We start from the raw sequence: 14,354 nt of genomic DNA, 5'->3' as shown, positions 1-14,354 counted from the left end.
GCAAAACACTTGGTTAATATGCTGGCCAAGCCTTCGTTCCTAATGTTTAATCAAGCTATCGACATCATTCCCCGCAGTGTAGTGTAACGTGACTTTGCGTAACAAACTCAATTTCCCATGAGCAGCTGCGCGCGGGAGGACGCACATTTGCGTTGCAACGCAAGCTGATGCCTTCGTTGAGGCAGCCCAGCCAGAGGCCATATTGGAATCTATGAAGTCGGCTTGCACTTTGATGGAACTAGTGTCTGTCGTTTTGGGAGTCTTTAAATCGCTATTCCGGATTTAAACCCGAGTGATTTCAACAGGCATTCCACTCGAGACTCTGCCAATTCTGGACGGCAAGTTGTCTCGCCTCTTTTGTGGAAAAAATGAGTCCAACCGATGCTAAACGGGGGGCTAAACGCAGGAAGAACAAGCGGGGCGGTGGCAGTAGCTGCAGTGCTGTCTGCAATACCAGCGGTGGCAAGGCCGGGGTTGCTTCGGCCCTAGGCTGTGCAGCAACAGCAACACCTGCCTCTGTCGTCAGCTTTTTAACACCTGGGAGTACAGGGAACGGCAATATTGGGTCCATTCCAGGCATAAACGGAGAGGTAGGAATGTCACACAGTGTTAACCAGTGGATGTCAAAACAGGGGCGACAAGCTAACAGCCTTATCAACGACACATCTGATTTCGGGCCCAAGACTGATGCGAGGAGGGCAGCTAGCTAACTAACAAATTCAACGTAGCTAGTAAATAAATGGCTTAATTGCAGCTAATAGTGGTCGTTATGCGTTGCGGAACACCATGTCAGCTAACAAGTGGTGTAGCTGAACAGTTAAAGTGGTCTTGTCGTGATAAACAAACTGCCGTAAACATTTGGCTAACTTACTTAAGTCTTGGCCAAATGCAGTGACTACCATCGTTAGCTCAAGTTAGGAGACCGTTGCTGAATCAACATCAACTTGGGCAACATGAAGAATTATTCGAGACCATGTATAGTGGAGATTACATTCACCAATCCTAGATTATTCAGGGGTACTTCTAGACTTCTACACTGTTGTATCACAGGTTTCGGTTGCACTGGTAAACATTATGCTAGCTAGTGCTAACGGTTGAGAGTACTTACAGCTACAGACCCGTTGGTGCTCGATGCGCTTTCACAAGCTGACCTCTCTCTTGTTTTGTTTTATAAAGGTTTAAGTCTGTCTTGAGTCTGTCTCAATTTAGTTTATGGGGTTGCATACATTTGTCAAAACAGGGTCAACACTACCTAAACCTAAGTACAGTTGTCCCAGTTTGCTTAACTAAATTAACACATTAAAATAATAGTGACAGCCTAAGATGTTAGCTAGCTATTTCTATCAGACTTATATTTATTAGATCAGCTAATTTTTCTCTATTTGTTTAAGCTTTGTAGTCTGGTATGTAGCTTTCATTCGTATAGTTGTTCAGCATGGAAGTGAATTGTGTTTTGTCTGTGTCTTCTGTGTACAGTGTATTTACTGTACTGTTGAAGACATTAAGCCAAGCATACACAAAGAAAACGTTTATGATACACACAAATCACTGTGAACCACAACAGACCACAGTGTGTTCCGTAGACAGTAGTTAGTCTAGCAAAATTAAATTTCATTAATTGTTGTAGTATTGTCAAAGCAACCAACCGTGCTTAGATTAGATTCATTTTTTTAAGTATTTGTTGTGACTGGTTATCAGTTTCTGCATTCATTCATTTTTGAAGCAGTTACAGATACTATTAACAAACCTTTATAACAAATTGTCTGCATGGCCAGACATTGTTGCTATTGAAGGCAAGTGAGGAACATTTTTCATTGTGATTTGAGCTGATGTCCAAATGTAGACTTGTGGATATGAATCATTCCCTTCAGGTCTAACTGTCTTCCACTCCCACATAGGTAGACTGTACGCCATGGGTCTAAAGCACAGTTGTTAATATTTAAAGGCTATTCATTTGACAAACCTTTACTATAAGTTGTACTACTAGCTAGTTAAGTAGTCAGTTCTGTGTAAACACTGAGCTGTTTGTGTTCCTCAGGTCAAAGTGAACAACAGTGTTACACCACAGTTTACGGAAGGACCAGTGAACGCTGACTTCTCTGGAGTCCTTCAGGTAATTTACATTGCGTGTTTCATAAGTTTTTGAATGTGACTTAAGGTTTTCTTCATAAAGTCACGGCCAAGTACAACAATGTAATTTATGGAATCACATCAGGATTTAGGTACTCAAGACAGTACACTTGTTTTTGTACAGAGATTTGTACATTAAAACATTTAGTGTCAGGGGTGTATGTTCTACAACAGCAAAGCGTATCCTGAAGGTCAAACCTATGTATTCTATCAACACACATGGTTCGTCTTGGCAATCTTATAAAGGCAATTTACATAAGTTAACATGTTAAATGTGTTGCTGTGTTTACATGCATTGTAGTAGTTTTGTGTATGTAATGTTCAGAAATGGATTGTTATTCAGCTCTTATGTAGAAACAAATAATTCACTTGTTTAAAATACATGTTTCTGTTGTCTGTTTTGATAGTTGTGTTATAAATAGTGCATTTTTTATAGACTGATAATAAACACCTGTGGAAATCTGCATATATATATATATATATATATATATATATAACCCATCAGGTTATATATATATATATATATATATATATAACCCATCAGGTTATATATATATATATATATATATATATATATATATATATATATATATATATATATATATATAACCCATCAGGTTATATATATATATATATATATATATATATATATATATTATATATATATATATATAAAGAAGCCAGTACGATATGTGCACTACATCGGCTGCTTTAGACATACATGAAGGGGGGGAATTGACAAGAGTTCTGGCTAAGTAACCCACAGCACCCACAGCTTCAGAATCTCCTGGGAGCTTCTCATACACAACAGATGAAACACAGCCTTCTTTTAAAAAACCTTAAAGTCAACTTACCTATTGACAATACTGTCAGTGAATGCCATTAATTGAAACTTCAATCTAATGATAATTAGTTAATGATAATGATAATAATAATAATAATGAATTTACCCTCAAACAGACTGCTTATGTTTAAATGGAGGGCAACCGGCTTATTTAGACAGCTGGTGTACCTAGAGTTCAGTATGTCACAAATAATTAGCATGTGACCTGAGTCTGTCCAATCTTGTGACCAAGTTAGTCTAAACTAAAGTTTTAAAACTTTTTGGCGCATACTTGCATATTGTGAACAAATATAACACACATATAAATGCATATTTTTCTCTCTGCTTTCTCCCTCTAACAACATAGACCCCTTTCACGTTCGGCCTGAACCAGCGGGCTCCCTACACAGCTGGTGATCGCTGCCTCTTATGCCGATGTGAACGTAAAGAGAGTGTTGTACCTTCAGAGGCAGGCATCTCTGGCCAGAACGGTACAGCGCAGTCCTCCAAGACACCCAGTGCCCTCCAACTGCCTCTGTGGGTGTGCTCCGACTGCAGACGCACAGTGGAGAGGGAGGACCGCCATACTACTCTGGAGGTAAGAGGCTGCTGTGAAAGCACTAAATCTCAAATCCTCTCATTCTTTATGTGATTCCACTGTTCACCCCATATCTGCTATTGATCGCACACAGCTGTGGTTAGTCTTTCAGAGGAGGATGCTACGCTTGTGTTCCCTTGGCACTTTTGGTTCAGTTCCAAAATAACCAAAACAGATGCAGTGATTATGAGCAGCAGCTGTTTCTGTAGAGAAATGCAATGATGGAAATGTAATGATTATGTTGTACATCTACTCATTGATCTAGCCAACCAATAACCATTTGTTGTTCAAATGTGCAATTTCCATCACACATCAGGACAATAGATAGATTGTTGTTGTTTTTTCAGTTTGTCTGCAGTGAAACTATTAGTCCATCAGTCAGTTAACTGGCAACATTTTTTATAACTTAATAGTTATTTCAGTGATCTGTTGAATCAGTCAAGACCTTAGCAGCCACGGTTTTCTCACAATTAATTGACAAAGTCATTGAAAAGTAAATAATTAATTTTAAAGTGTCAGTCTTTTTGTTGTATAGATGTCAGGCCATGTGTCTAAGCTAATGCTTATCATACAGAGAGCCTTTTTTATGTTGGAGAGCCTGTTATATGTGCTCATATGGTGTCATATGGTGTCATATGGTGACAAAACTACCTTAGCTGTAGAAAAATCTTGTGATTCCACAAAATTTTTTTCTGGAATACAAAGTTTCTTTCTTTCTGGCTTGAACACAGAAGAGTGTGATTATTGTATATAATTAATAAAGCAATTGGATTTTAATAATTCTTGACTGTATAAAAGGCAGTATTTTATCTCAGACCTAGAGACGTGTAGACCTTTACTCTATGCTTCATATTGATATAATAATTGATGCCTTGGCTGTGAATGTTGGACTTGGATTGGGTTTCCTCATCATTGCTCAGTCATCGTCATTCCTGACTCTTAAGACACATCACTGAAAACCTTGTTACTACACAACCCGTCTAGATCAGAAACCAGTTTGTGTTTCTACTTTCTTGGTGTTGTAGCTATCATAATGCAATTTAAGGATACATTGATAATACTGATACACACATTCCCCTGGAACAGACAGACAAGTCATCCTATGTTCTTTTCTTTGAATTTTTGACATCAAACCAGGATAACCATATAAAATATAAATATGATTAAATCCATAAAAATGGCACCATAATACCACTTTTCATATTGCCAGCAGAGTCAGGACTTTCTTTTACACATGCCTGTAAGTAATGGAAACCTGGGCCAAGAGACAGCCACTGGGGACAGACTGACCACTGCTGCGCCTACACTACCCATGCTCCCTGCCCCGGACCTCACCACACCAATGCCTGCTGACACGGTGTGCAGCTGTGAAGCCTGCAATGAGAGACGGTCAGTTCAGATTGATCCCTCCTACATTCCGTCTTACAGTTGAGATTGTATTTCTGTTCTTTTGTTTCCTAATCGAATCCTTATCAATGAATTACAGGGAGATCTCTGCTGAGTCAGAGAGGGAGTCACAGCAGCTGCAGAACCACTGGTCAGAGGTTCGGTACCTGGTGCGCTGCATCTACCGTCAGACAGGAACCCCACTTGCAGATGACCATGACCAGCCACTAGAGAGAGACAGGGAGGGCATGAAGGAGCTGGTAGACAGGTATAAACAGAGCTGATCTCATGTTTTTCTTGTTTTTGTTTTTTTTTTCAGTTTGTGTGTGTGTGGCCACTAGAGGTCTATATTGAGACGTGAAAGCGCCCTGAGATGCAGGAAACAAGCTTCTCAAAAAACAAAAGCCTTTCAAAGCAATGATGTCAGCACACTGTAATTGCTGCCTAGTGAACAGATTAAAAATCAATAAAATGACACCTGTACTTCCTTTATATTATGTATTTTGTGTTAAAACAATATGTTGTCATGCCATGACTCACCGAAGGAACATTTGTCTAATTTACGAGCAGCAGTTTATCTGGTAGTTACAGTTTGGAAATCCTAAAAAGTTTGTCTATTTGTATTTACACCTGCTTGTTATTCTCAATTAAATTCTTTCCTTTATTACTGTAGACTCTGTGAGAAGGACCCCTATCAGCTCTACCAGCGGTTGGAGCAGCAGGCTCGAGAGTACGTCTTGGAAATGAAGGTCCGGCTACTTAAGCACCTTTCTGCAGGCTCCAAGACGACAGGCCCTTCGGGGGCCATGGCTGCTGCCCAGGGTCCTCCCCAGGCCCACCAGTTCATCTCCCTGATGCTAGAAGAGTATAGCGCCCTATGTCAAGCTGCACGCACCATCAGCAGCTTCCTGCTCACCCTGGTTTGTTCACCTTTTGTATGTCAGAGGTTAAGGCAGAGGCTTACCTGACCTGAGTTTTTTCTGTATCAAGACGGAAATTAATTTAACACAATTGTGTTTATGTTCTTTTTTCCCCAGGAGAATGAGCATCTAAAGAAGTTTCAGGTGACATGGGAGCTGCACAACAAGCACCTTTTTGAGAATCTGGTTTTTTCAGAACCAATTTTAAGCAGCAGTTTACCAGTACTCATTGCACAGTTGAAGTAAGACCTTATTTCTGTTTAGTCATCATAACTGTTTATTTGATTAGACCAAAAGTAAACTCACACATAGTGCACTGTCGCAAATAGGCTGACTTCTTTTCTTCCTGTGCCATTCAAGTGTCCACAGTTCTGGGCCAACAGGCTTATTCCTAATCCTCTTTTTTTTCCCAGACATGGCACAGCCTCCCATGATTCATACAATGAAGATATGTACAGGACCTTGTTAGAGAGCTACCAGCAGCTGCAGCAGGAGATGGCGTCAGTGGCTGCTGAATGGCAGGAGTGTGAGAAGAGGATCGATGACTATGTAGATGAACAGGTACGCACAATAAAGATATAAAGATAATTAAAAATATATTTTTAGAATGGCTGTACTTTCTGCCAAAAGTTGTTATAAATGCTATACATATGTGTTTCTTTTACAGCTGCTTTTTAAGGTAGAGGGACAGAGTCTTACCAACCAAAGAACAGAGCCACACAAGTCACTGATTAGCAAAAATGTAAGTTAAAATCCCTGCCTGAATATAATTCTCTTTCTGTCTTTGATTGGTAGTGATCATTTTACTTCCTGCTTCTCCCCATTTCTAGACTTTAAAAACAAAGCAGAGGATGCTGAAAGAAGACTGGGAGTTCTTTAAACAGAGAAGATTTATAGAAGAACAGGTACCCTACATATCAAGGAATATGGCACTGTCATTGTAAAGCCACTGTATGCTTCGTAGCCTTTAAATGTTTTCTTCTCTGTATAGTTACCCAACAGTAAGAAGTCCTCCACTGCTGATAACAATTTCACAGACACAATGAGAATGCTCTCATCTCGTTTGAGTATCCCAGACTGTCCAAACTGCAATTATAGAAGAAGGTGAGTTTCTGTTTTTTTTGTCTGACCTGAGCTTGTGTGTTTCGGTACAGGAGCAAACGTATGTATAAGAATCTGAGTAGCTGGCTTTCATTTTCCTTTTGATTTCAGTAGTGTGTTTTGACATTGGCCATGATGCACCAAGCAAAAAATAAGATCAAATTTTCATCTATAGAAAATGGGGAAGAAGTCATTTTCCATTTTAGTGGGTTTAATTGCCACTAAAAATGATCATGTAACTGAAAATAAGTCATTTTAAATAAAGAAGTATACAAAAATACGTAGTTGCCATGAAATTGTACTTTGGTGTCTGTGTGAGGTTTGTTTATGTTACAGCTCCATTGTTTCCTTTGTTTCCAAACCTCAAGCTGGATGAAGGTTACAGTTTTTAAAAAGAGTGGTCCTATTTTTAACACCAAGCAAACATGAATTTTTTTCATCTACCACTTCCTCCAACAGGTGCACATGTGATGACTGTAGTCTGTCTCACATCCTAACATGTGGCATCATGGACTCTCCTATTGCTGAGGACCTCCACATCAAACTGCCCTTACAGGGAGAACCTCCTCGGGACTACATGGCAGAGGTGCACCCTCCGAGTCTCTCCTCTGGCAGTTCAGCCTCTGGATCTAACTCCAGCTCTCCCATCACAATTCAGCAGCATCCTAGGCTTGTTCTACCTGAAGGGGATACCAACACTTTGTAAGTCAGCATAATTTCAGTTTATATAACAAAAAAAACATTTGGCTTAATTTGTGTATCTTCCTGTATACATTATTTTCTTCTTCCATATTCACTTTCAAATTTGACTATTTTGTCCTCTCATTGTAGTATTAGTGATGATGATGAAGTGCCTCCGTTGTCCACTAAATTCGGGGATATCTACCCAATGAGTGGTTATGAAGACAACAGAGTTTTGACGACTGCTGTGAACGGACTCCACAGTGACATAAATGGGGAAGGTGAAAATGCTGCATTGAAGGGAGGGGTAAGTGTTCTACATATGGAAAAAATCCGAAGATTATTTCTGAATGTCTTTGAGTTTCTAGAGCATGAAACTAAGATTTATTATGAGTGGGTTATTGATTGTTTGGTAAATGTTTTATGTACTTGTCCTCACCGATTTCCTAATTCAGTTTTTTCTGTTCTAAACATTTCTGTCTTAGTCTCCTCACAGTACCAGCAGTAGTAGTTCATCAGAGGGAGATGAGGAGGAAGCTAATGGTGACGTTGGTGGGGAGCAATCTGGGCAGCTGGAAGAGCTTGCCTCAGGAAAGACCAACAGTCCTCCACCCTCTTATAACCACCAACAGGTATTTCAATATGTAAAATAAGATTTATTTGTTGTGCTTCTGGGAATTCAGTAAATTAGCCTATTGTACATATTTACCTATTAATTATACATTTGTTCTGAATGTATTTATAAAAGGAGACATAACAAAGATGTTAATTGGCCCTAAGAAGGGAGAACTAACATCACAAGGTGCTTTATTGTTGACCATGTAGTGTTGCTGGAAATGCCAAGTGCATTTGGACATTTAGTATTGCTGGTGGGGAAAAAACACATTACATACACATTTTTGTGTTGTATAATTGTAATATCTTTATAGTATCAAATTCCACCCATTCTTTGTAGACTGAAAGTAATGGAGACACATCCACATGCAAAACAGAAAATGACAAATGACAAATCTTACATTTCAGTGTTAAGTAAAAGTCTGTACCTTCAAGAATGAACCTAAACCTCTTTTGATTTCATATCACTACCCTCAGGTAGAACAGGTCCAGCATGCCTGCGAGTGCCACGTGTGTAACCAGGACCCCAGCTCCTCCACCCTGGGCCCCGCCACATGCCTTCCCCCTAGTCGACTCCATGCGCCTCCCCCCACTGTTGGACACCAGTTCTTTACAGACAGCAAGAATCCCCCTACACACCCTGCCCTCCACTTGTACCCACATATCCATGGCCACCTGCCCTTACACAACTTCTCCCGACCCCTACTGCACCCTACACTCTACCCACCCAGTCCTCCTCTCACACACACAAAGGTGAGGATTACGGAGTAGTGTGTAGAATTATAGCTAGTAAGTGTGTTTATAGGAAAATTGATTCATTTCCTTATCACTGGGGATTTTTAAGGTTCCAGGAACAGTGCTGTGCTTAGTTGTATTCTGGTTTCACTTAGTGTCATTGTAATTCCGTTGTCTGCCACAGGGGGACAGACTTAACCCAGTCTTGGAAAGCCCAAATCTGTTATGTGTTTGCTCAAACTGGTTCATCTAATAATCCCCCAACTAATGTCATTTTTCCTTCCTTAAGCCCCTACCTCCAAACCCTACATCAAACCACTCAGCGGCCAAGCAGCCAGCCTTCAGTGCATCATTACCAGAGCATGTGTACCAGAACTGCTTTGGTGGTGCAGGTGGAGCAGGTGACTGGAATAGCTCGCTGCAGTGCCTCTCACTTAAATTTGAAAATCTCTGGGATGCTACTGTGATGAAGAGCTGGAATTCGTCTATGCTGTTACCTGAATCTTTGCCAGGTGAGCCACTTTGGCACAACTGAAATGAGAATGAGAGTGGATTTTAAAACTATGACTTCTCATACATTTCTGTGGGTACCCACAGGTGACATGCTTGGACCACCCCTTGCTGATGTCCCCCTCCCACCAACATCATCTATTGGCCCCCAAGGGGAACATCCTGCACTGCCCACAGCTCTTCCCCCTTCCTCTTCCTCATCGTCTTCATCTTTATCATTATCGTCATCGTCATCATGCTCCTCTTCAGAAGCCAAAGAGCAGAAGAAGACTGGCGCCAAGAAGAAGTGTCTCTACAATTTCCAGGATGCCTTCATGGAGAACAACCGAGTGGTGATGGCCACCTCTGCCTCCACATCCTCTGTGTCCTGCACTGCCACCACTGTCCAGTCAAGTAATAACCCACCCATCCACCTAGCATCTAAAAGACCCAACTCCTTAGGTAATACAGGAAGTAAGAGTAGTCATTAGGTTTGTATTTAGGCTTGAACCTTTTTCTGATTATGTGAGCATATGGAACACAAAAAATATATCACATACAGTTATTTTTTGTGACACCCATCCCAATGTGGGGCTTAATTGCCCAGGATTATTGGTAGGAAATTACAAAATTCATGTAATATAAAAAATAATCGACAGTCAGCAAAATATAATCAGTCGTGAGACTATTGGTTGATTGATATTGATACTAAAACCGAGGTAAATTACATAAGTATTCGTTCTTCAGTAGTGAATAGGTAGCAGTCTACATTGAGCCATACTAGCATTGTCTATGGTATGTGATAAATGGGACTTTTGCCTTCAGAGGCAGGACTTCTCAAACTGGCTTCTTTCACTTCCACATCACTTGGTCAGACTACTATTAATGATAACGATTGTTTCCCCATCCTGTTAAAAAGCCCACACATTGTTCATGTACCCAAACAAAATTTCCTTGTTACCGATTTAGTTCTCTAGTCCTGTGCAGGACCATGTGTCTTAACAAATTTGTTTTAGGGTTGAGAAAAAGTAAATCTTCTAATTCAGTACGTTTGTCTCCTCTAGATGATGTGTTTCACAATCTAGGTAAAGAGGACCACAGGCAACCAACTCCAGCCACCCCAAGAAACAGCTCCACAGGACTGACCTCCCTTCCTCCTCTCTCGGGCCCAACCCTGCCCCCACCATCCACTACACATCTTCCCACGATGGGATCGCAGCCCTTTCCAAAGATGGCCACTCCAGCCCCAGAGTTTGTGTGTGAGTCCCAGCAGAGTCTATGTCTCCCGCCTGCAGAACCTCCAGCCTCCTCATTGGATGGTCCTGTCAGTGCTCCGCCCAGTATCTGCAGGTAACTGACTGATATGATAGGAGTATTATGATACAGGACAAAATCCACCTTAAACACCTTAAACTTTGGGCAGGTATTAATAGGAACTGTTTTTAAACATTTTCAGCGATCCTGACTGTGAAGGCCATCGCTGTGAAGGAAATGGGGCCTATGAGCACCAACCATACGATGGAGAGGAGAGTCAGGATGAGGACAGCTGTTCCGAGCATAGCTCCTCCACCTCTACTTCCACCAACCAGAAAGAAGGAAAATACTGTGACTGCTGCTACTGCGAATTCTTCGGGCATGGCGGGGTAAGACATACCTATTACAGTTCAGCTACTCTGCCATAATGAATAATAGCTTATGATCTTAATGTAGAATATTGCAACCCCCTAAATGCATTCTGCTTTATTCACAGCCTCCAGCTGCTCCTACCAGTCGAAACTATGCAGAAATGCGGGAGAAGCTCCGCTTGCGTCTCACAAAACGCAAGGAAGAGCAGCCAAAGCGTGAAGAGCAGCATCCGGTGATAGAAAAAGATGGAGGGGTGGAGGACCACAGGCGGGTGGAAGATCTGTTGCAATTCATCAATAGTGTAGACAACAAACCTGCTTCCAGTTCTAAGGCAGCCAAAAGAGCCAGGCATAAACAAAAGAAGGTAAGTGTCCCTCCCAGCTTATTTATGGGCTATACCTGTCGAAATGCATATCCAGCTTATCATGAGAATACAGCAACACCGCTGCTACCATACAGCAGGTCTTCTTTATGTCATTACATTCAAAGTGTCTGTCTATGTGCTTCAGATGGAGGAGAAAGCTCGTCAGGAGGCAGAGGCCCGTGAAAGGGAGGAGCAGCAGTTGTTGGAGGAGCAGCAACGGCGACAGCGGCAGGAAGAGGAGGAGGCAGCACTTCAAAAGGAACTGCTTCGGCTGCAAGAGCTGCAGCAACATCGTGCTGCCAAAAAGAAAAAGAAAGAGAAAGCTAAGGAAAACACCGCTCCCTCTCAAAATAACCCACAACCCCTCAAAGAGACAGCTCAGAACGTCCTAGATAATCTTCAGAATGGAAAGTCACACCTGCTTCAAACCCTTATCCGCCTCCCTGACCAGAAGGAACCCAGATTTAACCCCCCACCCCATTACAACTTGCATCACAGCCCCAAATGCTCTACCGAAAAGGGGTTTTCTGCTGAGACTAACATCCCCACCCCTCCAGCAACCCTCCACAACGGCACCTCTACACCTACATTTGAGGCTGGCAGTAAAGTTAAGACCAAGCAGTCTGCCAAGGTGACCACTTGTGAGGCTGCTGTAAAGAGACCCCCAGAGAGCTCTGAAGTGACTGCAAAGCTAGCTAATGGCACGACGACCACTGCAACAGACACCAAAGCGCTGCGAATCAGGCCTGTCGAGGCCCTGGCTTCTCTCCCAACCACTGAACCACAGAGGGAGGAAAGGCGAAGTGCCAGTGGGAAAAGGCAGCAACAACATCCCTTTACCCAACTAAAGGAAGACAGGAGAAGTCCCCCCGTCTCAAACCCTTCCCCGTCTCCCCCTCCAGCCCTGCAGCCAGAGCAGACCCAGCCGAATGGGAAACTTCCTAGTGCAGAGTCCCCCCAGCCCAAAGGCAAGACCAAGAAGAGCAAGAAGAAGAAGGGGGACAAGATGAACACCTCGATAGGTTGGTATTATCAGGATTCACCATTTGATTTAGAAAATGTCCAGTAAATGTGGTCTTTTCGATAAGATGTCAGTAACAGGTTGTATATGGAGTTTATTTTGTCTCAAACCTTGAGATGTACATTTACGGTTCAAACAAGTGTAGGTAATGCTTGCAACCTGAAAAACAATAGTGCTGGACTGTAACCAGGAAAATGGTCCAGTCTTTGTACCTCCTCATAAAAATGTGTATTAAAGTTCCATCAGAGGTTAACTTTACACTGACTTGTAATATTATGTTTCAGACGATGTGTTCTTACCAAAAGACATAGACTTGGACAGCACTGAAATGGATGAGACAGAGAGGGAGGTGGAGTATTTCAAAAGGTACGTGTGTTAAAATAACTTGTTCATGGCAAATATTGTTTACTTTCTGGAGCAACCATAGATGTCTGTTAACATTGTAAGAACTAAGGACATACTTTCAAAATGTTGTTTTCTAATCAAAGGCAACATTTTTTAAGTAAACCTTTAACTTTTAAGGCTGTGTCAAAAGACTTCAGAGAGTTTATATCTCTGCCTTTTTTCTTTTCAGATTCTGCCTGGACTCTGCTCGGCAGACACGTCAGCGACTTACCATCAACTGGTCAAACTTTAGTTTGAAGAAGGCTACGTTTGCTGCACATTGAGGGTATTAGTGAGTGACTGTCAGGACACAATCAGTACCTTAACAGCTATACAAACCCACCAACCCCCAGACCTCCACTCCTATCCCGTTACCTCCACCAAACTGTTGTCCTCTCAGAACTTCTCTCCCGCTGTGCCCAAATCACACCCACGCTGCCTTGCTTTGTTCTTGTCACTGTGTGGTTCCAACACAGACCCATCTGGACTGATACACCTGCAGAACTAAAACAAAACGACACAAAAAGAATCACAAAATGCTACATCTGATTATTTTCCTTGCGTGCTTGTGTGCTTTTAGTCTGAGTTGGGCATTTCTCTTGACTGAAAAAGCCATGGTCTGAAATTATTTTCTTATATCGGCTTACCTGTAGTCAAAAAAATGCTTATTATGTCTGAATGGTTTCCTTCTAAATAAGAAAACACAGTGGAAACTACAAAAAAAGAGAAATGTAATGAATTAAAAGCTGTATTTGAGATATTGTGGCTTACTATCCCATCGTTTCCTGTTCCTAGCACGGCATTTCATCCACATGATTGACAAGGGAACGGGCTCGGTTAGCTGTTTTCCAGTCCCTCCCTCCCCTCACCACCTCTACCCTATTTCACAGAAAGGAGTAAGGCGTAATACTTGACAATGTTCTTTTTTTGGTTAAGTTCTGTTTAACAAACTGTTGAGTAAAAAGTGTACCAGTTACAGTTTTTTTTGTTTTCTTTATTTTTGACCTGTAGCCAGCTTGTATCAGAATACTTTCAGAATGAAATTGAAAAAGAACAATACTCACACTATCAATCTGTTATAGAGTGTATATTGTATTAACACTGAAGCCAAACTGGCTACTTTTAACATATTGTTAAGTAATATTAAATCTTGTCTTTCTTTTTTGAAAGATGGAATACAGTAGTATGGCAGGATTATGTGTCTTGTGTCAAATCTTATTTCCTACATGCAGTAAAGGCCAACTGTTCAGCTAGCCGCTTGCTTACCTGATACTGACACTAGCCTTACATTGTTTCGATAAACAGAGGCGTTTATTTATCATTTGAAATGATAACAGTCTACAAATTTACCTAATTTGTTCTCTGCATGCTGTTGTTTGGACACTTCCTTTGAGTATGTACTGGTTGCCACATTGACTGCAACACTGTCAACAACTTTTAGGTAATATTTAGGCAGATTTATCATCTTGATTTCATCACAT

General features: G+C 41.4%; 1 protein-coding gene across 4 annotated transcripts; it reads left to right on the top strand.

The window, feature by feature from the left end:
• Window positions 1-191: 191 nt before the first annotated feature.
• Window positions 192-14,070, top strand: fam193a (family with sequence similarity 193 member A). Of its 4 annotated transcripts, none has more exons than XM_028404541.1 (23): window positions 192-590; window positions 2,039-2,113; window positions 3,321-3,551; window positions 4,765-4,940; window positions 5,038-5,205; window positions 5,611-5,857; window positions 5,975-6,099; window positions 6,271-6,418; window positions 6,525-6,599; window positions 6,688-6,762; window positions 6,849-6,961; window positions 7,418-7,660; window positions 7,790-7,946; window positions 8,125-8,271; window positions 8,732-9,007; window positions 9,279-9,501; window positions 9,587-9,940; window positions 10,543-10,828; window positions 10,935-11,121; window positions 11,229-11,468; window positions 11,614-12,490; window positions 12,774-12,855; window positions 13,064-14,070. In XM_028404541.1, exons 1-23 carry the CDS (start codon window positions 369-371, stop codon window positions 13,155-13,157), a joined length of 4,821 nt encoding a protein of 1,606 aa, XP_028260342.1. In that variant the 5' UTR covers window positions 192-368; the 3' UTR covers window positions 13,158-14,070. The 4 variants fall into 4 exon arrangements, with proteins under 4 accessions (XP_028260342.1, XP_028260350.1, XP_028260333.1 ...); XM_028404549.1 differs by having other exon boundaries at window positions 4,762-4,940; window positions 9,587-9,892; XM_028404532.1 differs by having other exon boundaries at window positions 4,762-4,940.
• Window positions 14,071-14,354: the final 284 nt, after the last annotated feature.

This window comes from Parambassis ranga, chromosome 1 (genome assembly GCF_900634625.1).
Source record: "Parambassis ranga chromosome 1, fParRan2.1, whole genome shotgun sequence".
Taxonomy (NCBI): Eukaryota; Metazoa; Chordata; class Actinopteri; family Ambassidae; genus Parambassis; species Parambassis ranga.
The sequence above is the reverse complement of the archived record's forward strand: the minus strand, read 5'-3'. Positions and strand labels throughout refer to the sequence as shown.

Excerpts from the sequence above, each read along its gene's own strand:
- fam193a (XM_028404532.1), top strand. The coding sequence starts at position 369 with ATGAGTCCAACCGATGCTAAACGGGGGGCTAAACGCAGGAAGAACAAG. Across the intron at positions 10,829-10,934 it reads GCTCCGCCCAGTATCTGCAG|CGATCCTGACTGTGAAGGCC; the intron begins GTAACTGACTGA and ends AAACATTTTCAG. Across the intron at positions 12,491-12,773 it reads CAAGATGAACACCTCGATAG|ACGATGTGTTCTTACCAAAA; the intron begins GTTGGTATTATC and ends ATTATGTTTCAG.